Consider the following 12119-nt stretch of genomic DNA (forward strand, 5'->3'; position numbering starts at 1 on the left):
TGAGCCACTTAGGCTCACAGAAATAGTATAAAATTGAAATATTTGTGAAAATACATAGTAAAAACACAATTCTCTTGTTTTTAAAAACAAAAAAAAGACTAAGAGAGAAGGTAACAAGTTTACTGATCATTAGATTCCTTAAGTCAAGTAATGACTTAAGGAAAAAAAAATTGATAAAAAAATGCTTTATAGGTAATTTATAATAAAATGTTGTAGTGGAAATATGCTTGTTAATTATCAAGTTTACATTATTGATGTAAATTATCAAATTTAAATAACGAGTTTGGCGTGTTAGAATATCATATTGGGGATAAATTTAAAAAGGGTGGATAAAATAAACACTGGAGTTATTTAACACGTGCCTAGTTTATTATTTATTATTTCTAAAATACAATTACATTTTTATAGACAAGGAAATAATGTAGTTTCTCATGATTTGAACAAAACATCAAGTATCTAGAAGTTAGGTGGAATGGAGAGTACTATTATAATCTAAACGATAATTGATTTTGTTTACTAAGTATTTTTAAGGAATTTTGTAACAATTCATAGATCTTTAGTAATGGTACGAAAGACAAGTGGTTATACTATATATTATCAACTGTAACAGTGTCAACGATTGAGTTAAACATTTATGTAACAGTCCAGTCGCTTGTTATTCGAAATAAACAACCTCACCACAATTATCTTACAAATTTAGTAATCATATCTTTAGTTTTGAAGTTAAAAATAGATGAATTCAAGATGGCGGTTAATGTAACAGAATTGATTTCTGTATTTAATGAAAACAATTTTAGCGATTTCTGTGGTAGCGACCAGGCTAAGAATGCAATTATGTAGCTTGCAAAATTATGATTATATTTATTCATGTAAAAGTGTACCGCATGAAACGCAGTATAAAATCGATCCAGCATCTTGTTAGGTTAGTAGTAATTTAGAAGAACAGAGAGTAAGTATAATTTTATCATTATGTTTTCCTTTATTACTCATTACGAAGCTCCTACGAACCTCTCCTTCACATTGGAGACAATTACGACAAAAGAAACACCTATTTACAGAAACGTTAACATCAAAATTAAATAAAATCAATTTATAAAATACAATAAATAGTTAGATAACCTTATAAAAAGGGATAAAAATAAATTATGTATACAAATCTGACAGGCCACTATTATATTGGCAGATGAATCTCCATAATATACATACACATTTTACAAATGAAAATAAAAACATTCAATTAAAGAGAAACATCCTTAAATACCCATGTATAAGTTGTTTGGTAGATAAAAATGAATTATGTACATTAAATATTATCATTATTTATTTATTAGCTTACTCAGTGAGAGATAGAGATATTAAAATGTATGAAATAATTTATGGTCTCCATAATTATTTTATAACCAACAGGCCACAATCTTAAGATTTAATTATTATTTTTAATAAACTTTTAATACTTCAACATTTTTGACAGAAATTACATCACTTGTGCAAAATTCCGAATTAAATAAAGTGTCATCTTTGTAAATTAAAAACGATTTATTGATTGAAACCGAATATCTAGATGATAACATATAATACTTATAAGACTTGACCTTTTGACACTTCTTTGTAGGATTTAAAGATAAATTACTTTTCATACTATTTAATTTTGCGAAAAATAAATATATTTTCTAACCTAAATAGTTTTAAACCTTCTACATTTTGTTGATTTCACAAACAAGGCTGCGTATAAATATAAAAGCGAATGATTGTATCAAATAGAATGTCAATTTTTAAAATCAATTTAATAATAACACGGAAAACACATTGCCAATAAATACAAAATCTTGTTCAAAATGCTAATTGCTTCTCTTGTTACAATAGTGGCTGTTATAAGTATCCATAAAAATAAAACAATTACAGTACCTTAAGAGAGTTTCTTGAGACAGGTACAAAAACATTTACTTTTTCCACCAACCTGCCAACAGATATTCAAATCAAGAACTGATAGAATAAAATATACAGTTGACTCATAGCTCATACAAAGCACATACAATATATTAAAACACTACACTGCCACCGACTGCCAACTATAGTATTTTGAGATGAATATAATTTGTAACATCGCGCTTATACATACATATGTAGCTTCAATAGCGGATCACCCAATGTTTCAAATACAGTCCGATAAAAATAAAAGAATATATCACATTATCATTAATCTGCCATTTGTTTACCAATACTCGGATAACACATTAATTCCTCACCTAGATCACATTTTAATGGTATAAAATTACTTAAAAATGAAAATATATTAGAGACTAGAGCTTAGACTTGTCGCCCTTTCAGTGAATTCGATGAGGGTAATGTTTAGCATAATATGACCATCACAACAAAGTCACTATTGTTTCATTCACTGTTCATTGTGAGGAAGGGTTCACTGCTTACTTCTACAGCGTATCTGACATAACATTCATACAAACACACAAGGTTTGTTGTAGCGCACGTTTCACTTTTTAATAAATATTGTCGGATATAATATCATTTCAAGCAATATCTAAAATGTTACGCACTGGCAAAATTAAAAGGGATTTTTAAATGAGTCCGAAGGGTCTCATTTAAAAATCCCAGTTTCAAATATCTGTCTCTGAAATGAAACACTCTCCGTCTTCGGACCAACTGACTTCCATCGGAGTGGTGGAGAGACTCTGGCCCATGGTCTCCGCCATCTTCCTGAGCACGGGATCCGCCGGTCGCTCTCCGGCGCCATTCATTTCCGGATACTTGTCGGATTCGGACAGACTTTCACTATCACTGGGACTATGCGATCTGTCATCTAACGACGAATCGTCTTCCGAATTGGCGCCCGATATCAGAGCTTCACCCGCTGATTCCTTCGGAACTGTATCGCATTCCTGCAGAAGCGCTAAGTCCGAATTCGTCACAAGAGACTCGTGGCCATAGTCTATGAGTGTCATTATATTTTCCGGGCAAACATTTACTTCCTTGTGGAGAGAAGAGGAACGACGAGTGGGACTACTCGGTTTAATTTCATGTGACAAAGAAGAAGCTCGCGGGCGAGTTGCTGGTAGATTTTTTGAGAGGCGGGTCCTCTCCGAGGATCGTCGACCTTTGACAGGAGTACTGGAGCAAGAGGGCTTTGCATTATCCTTATTTTCAATGGAATTAGACCGGAAGAGTTTGCAGTGGGCTCCTCCGCGCCCGGTAGACTCTAAGCTGGAAGCTGAATTAGATTGACACAAGGAATTTGAAGTGGATATGGAAGATCCTTTTGCCGGTGGAAGTTGTCTCTTTAGAGCCTCCCTGACAGGATGATGAGGAGAGATGGATGACCTGAAGGAGTTAGCTCTCTTGACGATTCGTGACACAGTTTCTTCCGGGGCTTCATCGATCTCTAATATCCAAGATACGGATTCACTTTTTTCTACAACTCCTTTAATCTTTGGTGAGTTTGGAGGAGAATCCAAGAAATAGTCGACAGACCGGTTCTTTTCGGAAATTATCGCCCTTTCGTCCGAGGAGTCGGAGCGTGCGGAGTGCCTCGGAGAATGTAGATCACCACTCGTACCCCTCTCTTGGCAGCTGGTAGAGCGAAGGTATTTCTCATTGAAGCTAGCTGTGGTCCGAAGAGAGCCCCGAATAAAGGTTTCTGGGAATGTATGATTTAGACGTTCGTGTTCAGATTGGGCTAGAAGTGTGGCGACCTCAGTGTTATGTTTTAGTTTATATTGCAGTTGTTCATTGTGTAATGCTAGACGCTCTTTCTGGGCCAATAGCTGGGTGTGTGCTTCCTGGAGTTGTTTATGCTGTTGCATTATTTTCCTAGAATGAAATAATTACATATGTAAATTAATGGTTTCTTTATATTTCTAGTTCTTAAGCGAAAAAAACATTGTTTTTAACAATTAAAAAAGGATTACATATTTATTAATTTAAGGATCATTCGGTTATAACAAATGTTGTTTTTTGATACTGTTTTAATGTTTGAAAATGTGGAAACTAACGCTTCTTGGTCTATTTTGTATTGCACTTGTCCCCGAAGGTAGTCGGCTATGTTCTTCTGGTAGGCAGCTTGCTGTAGAGCCTCGGGCAGTGCAGCGGCAGCTTGCTCCAGGTGACCTCCTCGCTTCCTGATCTCCGCCAGTTCAGCCATCTTCAACTCCAGCACTGACTTCAGGGATGATACCTCGGCTGCTAGCGTCAACTCCTGCTAACAAACAAAATTAAATGAATTTTAAATTAAAACCAACAAAGAAACATTAAAATCTCATTTTTTATCAAGGTAATAAGATATGGTATATTCAAAAAGGTATCAAGATATGGGAAAGCAATTAGTTATATTTGTACCTACTCAGGATGTCAATATTGCCGAAAAATAATTAGTATTTGTTATTTACCAAATACAAGCGAAATTAAATTTTTATTTACTGATATGGGGTTACATATAATAAAATAACAACTTTATAGATTTTCCGCATAAATTTTATTTGACCAGCGACCGGGTTTTGTAGTAACCGACATCATCAGATTGGTGATGATGTCTGATGATGATGATAAACTCAAACCAGTCTGATGATTTTGGTTACGACGAAATCTAGTAGCTGGTAAAGAAAAAAATTGTGAAAAAAAATATAAACTTGTTATTTTATTATATAAAATGCAGTTCCAACAAGAAATGTCAGTACAAAACTTAAATCTTATATAGGATTACCTCGTTGAAATAATGTGATGATTGAAATATAAAAATAAAGCAGTTGTATAATTATAATATAATTTTTGAGAACATTATTCTACAGTTTTTATTCATATTTAATAAGGTCCATATGATGATGTACTATTATGGTCACAAATTAATAAATTTTGTATATTAAAAGCATTGATAACTTTGTGGTATGGTAAAAAAAAACACATTAATAACCTCAATCCAGGACCAGTACCAACATCCTCAAGAAATGATGATGAGGAAAGTGGAGGGCAGAGGAAGTATATGCAGGAAGACCAAGTCCTAACTTCGCAAAATATGAAAGTGGATTGGAATTCAACATACTGATAAGATATTTTTACCCTGGTAAGAAAATGTTCAAGATATTCCAGTATGGCGGCCGACCTTCAGCAATTACAGAGGCACCAGAAGAAAAAGAAGAAACCAAATTCTCATATCGTGGTCGTACAGGAGAAAGTGACCAACTAACAAAATGTAAAATGTTCAGGAGGGCCATTTAACCGTTTTTACACTTTTGTCATCAATGCAGTTAGTGATTTTTAACAAGTCAATATATTATACTTTCAAGTTTAAAATCACTTTGGTATTTTTTCCAGATCAACATTAAGTTAGTAAGATGTCAAATAGTCAATAATCACATTTTAGAAAAAAAAATGCACTTGGTCATTTTCTCCTGTATGAGGACGATATCATTGACAATATTATAAGTGTATATCAAACCTTTCCATTCTGGTGCGTGTCTTTGATCTTCCGTATCTGCTCTTTGGCCTTTTGCAGTTCGCGTTCTAATGCAACACGATGGGCCTCTCGCTGCTCCGACTTCTTGTTTCTTTCAGACAAGGCCTCTCGACACGCCTCAAGGTCCTTGCGCAGTTGCACCAGGGAAACCTGTTGGGAAAACAAACAAATCGTCAAAACAGAAACAGAATAATAGAGCAAATAGAAACATGGGAACTCTTTTCAATACCATAGATACATTTATAAAAAAATACAGCTGATTTAAAAAAAAAAATTTGGATCGGACATTTAAAAATATGATACAATATGACTGCGTTGCTAGCATATTGCGATAAATAAGAACAATATAATTTGAATATCTTAGTGTGGGGCTGAGCAGATCAAAAGGCACATAGTGCGGGACTGCCGGCTCAAAGGGTTTGGTTGTGACCTTTGGGATATCCATGAGGCGACCCCGGAGGGGGTGGACTGGCTGACAAGACTCAAGCCAAGACTCTAATTTCATAAGCACAACCCATATGGGGAAGAAGAAGCCGGAGCCACAAGAAAAGTAAGTAAGAACAGCATTGCTGAATTCCCAGTTATTTAAAGCTTTTATTTTAGCCAGAATAAAATACTCGCTATTAAACTTAGTTGAATTTACTTTTAAAACTATATAAATTTGACATTTCAAACTACTAAGTGTGTTTTGCCAGTTCATAGAATGTTGAAAACTTTACGATACTACATAAAGTCAAAATTGATAGTTTTTCCAGTTAACTTTTTTTACCCACGATATGTGATTTCTTTTCATAAAATATGCAATATTAAGGATTTTAAAAAAAAGGTGCTGTTATTGTTTTTTTACTGGAAATTATTGAGTGGCTTTATAACAATAGTAATATATTAATAGAAATACAATTTGTAAATTTAAGTTTGTTTATTTGAGCAATAAGAATCTTTGCTATTTATTGAGCATCACCAAACTGTCTCGTGTGAAGTTTTTAAGAAGTATTATTAAAATAAAGTATATTCAAAATTATGCATGTAAGAAAACCCCGGGGGGAGTTGTGTGGTTTTTTCCTGGACATTAAATTTTACACGGAATTTTGTAAAAAAAATGTTTTGTAAATATTAAGTCATAGTTGATAGAACACACCTTGAGGTTTTTAAGATCGTCGGAGATAGCTTCATTATCTTGAAGCGCCGCGCGATACTTCTTCTCCGCTTCGTCCGTTACCAGCGTAATGGTGGCGTTGTAATGTGCTTCCTTAGTCTGCAACTCGGACTCCAGCTCTGCTATCTTGTTGAGACATTGTCCAACTGCAATTCAAAGAAGAGTAACAACCATTACAGAAAATGAAATAGCATTCACAGAAAATGTAAAAAAAAAACGAAAAATATGTTTTTAGGCGCATCTCAAGTATGTGAATATAATCCAGGATTCGGATCTTACACACAAATAAAAGAATCTCCACTTAATAAAAGCTTTCCTCGATCCAACATAGATGACTGTTGTAAACTCATATGCACTGCGTCACGAGATTGATCAATATATCTAGGAGTTATAAAAATTTGATTAGAGTGGTTTTTTATTCAATCATGGGTAAAATTTATGAATGATACATGTGTGTAAAGCAATCACTTAACCAGCCTAAAAGAGGTTGTACGCCCTGTAAATACCCAGACTTCCATATCCTTCTTCATCCATATTGAGATGTTGAAAATATACACATGATGTTTTTGTTATTCTAATCTGCAGAATTTTAGGTGGTATCATAAAAAAAATTGTCAAGGACATTAGTACCATAAGCTAGGACACAAAATGCTGAACCCTCTTCTAGTAAAACGGAAGGTCTGTTAATTACAGTCAACAGTCCGGCTTCTCATGAGGAGTTTTACGTGATTTCCTCCCAGCATTGAGCAAATGCTGAGAAGTTCGTGATCGGCTCTCACTAGTTTATCCCTCCTGATCTCAACACAGATTTAAATAAAATATCTTTATTTAGTTAGAAGAAACAAAAATCCACTTAATTTTGTATAAACTTTGTTATTAAAGAGCACATTCTATGGACATAATTTCTTTGTTGGGTAATAAATCCAAAATTAAACACGGTTATTGGATTGAATTCTACTTTCTTTACATATTTGATATGTGACACGTTTTGTCTTATTAAGACATTATCAAAGACGTTTGATAATGTCTTAATAAAACGAAATGCGTCACATATCATATATGTAAAGCAAGTAGAATTCAACCAAATAACCGTGTTTAATTTTGGATATATTACCCAACAATTCAATATGGAATTGTCTGCAGTTACAATAAATAATTTCTTTGGCCACGTTGCGCGTGGCAACAAGGATAGTCTGGAACGACTGGTTGTGATCAGTAGCCTGGAGGGGAAAGAGAGGGAAAGGAAGATCCCTACATGATGGACCGATCAAATTAAGGCAGCAGCAGGCACCTCGGTGGTTGGAGCGCTACATGCAGCGCAGTCAAGGGATAACTGGAGAAGAGTCATCGCTTCCATAAGGGTCATAACCCTCAGCAATAAAGAATAAGACGGAGAAGAAGAATAAGCAAGGTAATTAATGCAATTCCCATCCAAGGAAAAAAAAATCTGCAGAATATGTTTTTATTATAGGATATGGGAATTCACTCACCGACTTGATGATCCGTATTCTGTGCTGTGACAGCCCTCTCTAGTTGGGAGGTGACATCTCCAAGTTGGGCTTTGGTCTGGGCGACTCGAGCACGCCATCTCGGGGCATTCAAGGCGTCCAACTGAACAAAAAAATTTCGTAAAACAAACATTCATTTTCAACTTTTTGATTTTTTGTTTTTAGTTAAATTCAAATATTTGTAGTTTATATTAGGACTTTTAATCTAATTTTATCTGTGATATCTACTGTATTCTTGCCAGTGCCCTTTTATTATAACCTAAAATAAAATATTTACCCACACACAGGCAATGCCTTTTGCGGGATCTTTTTTATATTAATTACTTATATATCATAGTCACACAGGAGAAAGTGACCAAGTGCATTTTTAACAAAAACGAGATCATTGACTGTTTGATATCTTACATGCTTAATATTACCCTGAAAAACATCCCAAAGGATTTTAAACTTGTAAGTATAAAATATTGACTTGGTAAAAATGACTAACTGCATTGATGTTTATTTTCTTGCCAAGCAAAAGTGACTTAAATGCCCTCCCTGAATATTTTACGTTTTGTTAGTTAGTCACTTTCTCCTGTACGACTACGATATATATTTTTTGTATTTGTAATTATAATATATTGTGAAATGTAATTCGATTGCTCGACTAAACTTTATAATTCTTTTCCACCTCCATAGTGTAATAGTAAGAACGCTCAGCTACAGTACTAGAGGTCCCGGGTTCGTTTCCCAGGAAGGGTGGGTCAAATAAATACAAGTGATTTTTCCCTGTAATATTTATTCAATATTATCCTGGACTGGTATCTGAAGCAGAGGGCTGATCACCTTCAAATGTTAACGATCAAGATAATACTGCGTTCAAATGATGCAGTGTCCTATGCACCACAGGGTGCGGATAAGGGTTTGAAGAATAATAAACTTTATTATTAACAAACAGTTATTTCATTTAATGTGCATTCACATAGGGCCATACCATAATGCATAAGTCAGATTGGTGAAACTTTAAACTACAAAAACTGAAACCGATAACATTTTAGAAAAAGGTTTCAAGCCGAGCAAAAAAAAATACAATTATAATAATCGATGAAAAAACTTTACATAATTTTACGTTATACCTAAGTAATCAATGGTGCAAGCCAATCAATGCGTGTGATAATGCATTGTTGCAATGCCACCTTGAACGTTGATTACAAGAAAAAATATCAAGGTAGAGAAAATGCCAATGCGATTGGGATTCGAACCAGTGATTTTATATCGATTGTAATAAAGGAAGGATTGAAGGAATAAAAAATAATAAAAATAAATCATCAAAGCATTTACCATTTTCGCCGTCAACTATATTTATTAAAAACTTAATTACATTTTAAATAAAATGATAAAAATGATATTCAAAAACAACAAATGTCTCAAAAATCATAAATTAAAATATGACATGTATTTCAAATTCTTTTATTTAGACATTTGATTCTTGTTTTTAGAATGCAAATACTATTGAGATGCATAGGTACTTGATTTTACATGATCAAAATAAATCGATATGTACTATAAAAAAAAAGATTTCCAAGTAAATATAAAATACAGTTTATCGTAAAGTAACATTAACTTTTTTCATCCTCGAACTCATAACTCATTGTTGACATCATTCTTAAATTTACAAGTCGTAAAATTAACAAAAAAGTTTTCTAATACAAGTAAAAAAAAATGCTTTATAAAAGTCATTTACATAAAAATGAAAATGGTATTTTCTGGCGTTTCTCATGTGTGTGATTATAATCCAGGATTTGGACCTCACATACTAATATAAGAGTTTCTGCTTAGTAAAAAGCTTCTTTACATCTCACCAATAGATGTCTCTAGTGAAGTTCTAGTGATTCAAGAACAAGGTTTCTAAATTGGTTCATATATAAAGAACTTCCAAGAATTTGAGTAGTGTGGTTGTCAATAATGGGTAGAATTGGTGAATGTTACACGTGTGTAAAGTGATCACTTAAACCAGCCGATGACGGTCGTCAGCCCCGTAAATGCCCAGACTTCCATATTCTTCTTCATCTTTGATGAGATGTCAAAAAATAATATGGCTAGTAAATTCATTAAAAGCTGGAAAAAAGTCGCCTGATATTGATTCCCTCGGTCTTCTTCTGCCTTTATTACCAACGACATTCGCCTCATAAATTTGTTTTACTCTTCACCCATTTGATTCACATGCAAAACTATCTCAATACACCTATACTTACATATTGTACATATATGTATATTTATCAATGTATGTTTCTATATATGTTCGTATATATTTTGAAGAAATAAACGATTTTATTAGAAAAAAATTGTATCCATATAAATTTCGATAATACTGCTAAGAAAGGTATTAATTTTAATGTAACCAAAATAAAAATCGTTTGCTCTAGTTTAGCCGTAAGTAAAAACGAAGAGAAATGTAGATTTTATGGTAACTCAATTGCCGACACAGTTTCCTATATTTAGTAGACGATGTATCCATTATGATATGGAGTGCCCTATAAAATTTCATAACATTTCCAGTCTGAAGTATTTTATTTTCCAACAGAATGAAACCTGAGCATAAATAATGAGGCCTTACATTTTCAGACGATTCTCGGTAAATTACAACTGAAAAATAGCTACGGGTTGATAAGAAACGTAAGCAAATATCGATTCGGAGAAATGTAACGCAATTAGTTTTCGTCATAGAGAACACATTTTTTGCAGCTACAATCTTTACAAATAAAAATGTTCGTTTGTTAAAAATGTTGAATCTCCTAAAGCTGTTCACCAATTGATTTGAAATTTTAGGGGCGTATTTTATTTATCTATATAAATAAAAATGCAAATGTCCGTTTGTTCAAAATTGTAATTCGTTGATTGGTTTGAAATTTTGACACACTTTTGCAACGGATACGCGCGTGTTTTATCTATTTATATAAAAAAATGTAACAAACGAATGTTTTTTCACCGCCATGGAAGCGCCATCTGTTGAAAGTATCAGCAACACACGAAATACTTACTAAACATTGCTCATTGTGGACACACATTTTTTGCAATCCTTTCATTACGTATTTTTTTATGTATATACAAATACAAACATTTGTTCCAAAAATCATACTATTGGCTTTTGTATATTTCTATGAATTTTACTAATATTTTGTATGTTACGCTGTTTAATTAAAAAAAATAATTATTCACAATCTTTATGGAAATGATTTGACGGAAATTCTAATTATTATTTAACCTTGTACTTCTCATAAAAGAGAATAAATCGTGTGTTTTGAGATTTTGACTAGCATAAACTGAAGTTACGAAAATTCACTTTTATTTTTAAAAACATATATATTGTGTATTATGGGAAGATAATGCCTGGATTCGAATTTTAAGAGCACCATCAAACTATTTTGTCTTAAATTTATGTATTTTTAAATTATTTTAATATCTTACAAGCGAGTTTAAAAAAAATATATTCATAGTTAATTTTTTGTAATTCATAATTAACAAACAAACTTTATTATTACCTTGTTATACCGCATTTCAATTACAAATTAATCACATGAGATAGATTTACGTTTAGTAAAAATACAAATGTTCAAACTGGGACAAATTTATAGCGTAAATTGTAGCACATATATGGTCAGTAAAATAAAGCCTATACTGACGGGAGTCTGAGTTGAACTGATTGTGAAATGCCGCGAAAGCCGGCTACAACTGGAAAGCTTTAGCCATAAAAACCCATTCGTGTACAGTCATGGTTTACTTAAAAGAGGTGGGAAGAAATGGTTCGTGGGGGTGTTAGTTGGGTGTACGAGGTGAAGGGATGGCGACCAGAGGGTGTTAGACTCATATTCCATGGAATTTGATAACATTTTTGATTACCAAACTTCTAAGAACTTCGTTTTATAAACGTAATTTATTTTGCGGCAAAAAATAATTCGCAGATATGGAATGATGTAATAATTATGAAGCAAAGTATTATATATGAATAGGCACC

The 12119-nt window shown here is 33.1% G+C and overlaps 1 protein-coding gene across 5 annotated transcripts in view; it reads right to left on the reverse strand.

Moving 5' to 3' along the window:
* Positions 1-210: 210 nt before the first annotated feature.
* LOC148311647 (uncharacterized) overlaps positions 211-12119 on the reverse strand; it is a 177720-nt gene continuing 165811 nt past the window's right edge. For 4 of the 5 annotated variants that reach the window (XM_088256328.1, XM_088256329.1, XM_088256327.1 and 1 more), the window contains exons 8-12: positions 8108-8228; positions 6600-6763; positions 5444-5611; positions 4005-4210; positions 211-3822 (exon numbers count right to left, since the gene is read on the reverse strand). In XM_088256328.1, the coding sequence (XP_088112454.1) occupies positions 2613-3822; positions 4005-4210; positions 5444-5611; positions 6600-6763; positions 8108-8228 (1869 nt within the window). In that variant the 3' untranslated portion in view covers positions 211-2612. The remainder of the gene's footprint in view (positions 3823-4004; positions 4211-5443; positions 5612-6599; positions 6764-8107; positions 8229-12119) is intronic. The other variant, XM_088256330.1, reaches the window with a different exon arrangement.

The sequence above is a fragment of the Brachycentrus maculatus genome, unplaced genomic scaffold, assembly GCF_059751285.1.
Source record: "Brachycentrus maculatus isolate JH-2025_06_01 unplaced genomic scaffold, ASM5975128v1 h1tg000060l, whole genome shotgun sequence".
Lineage (NCBI taxonomy): Eukaryota > Metazoa > Arthropoda > Insecta > Trichoptera > Brachycentridae > Brachycentrus > Brachycentrus maculatus.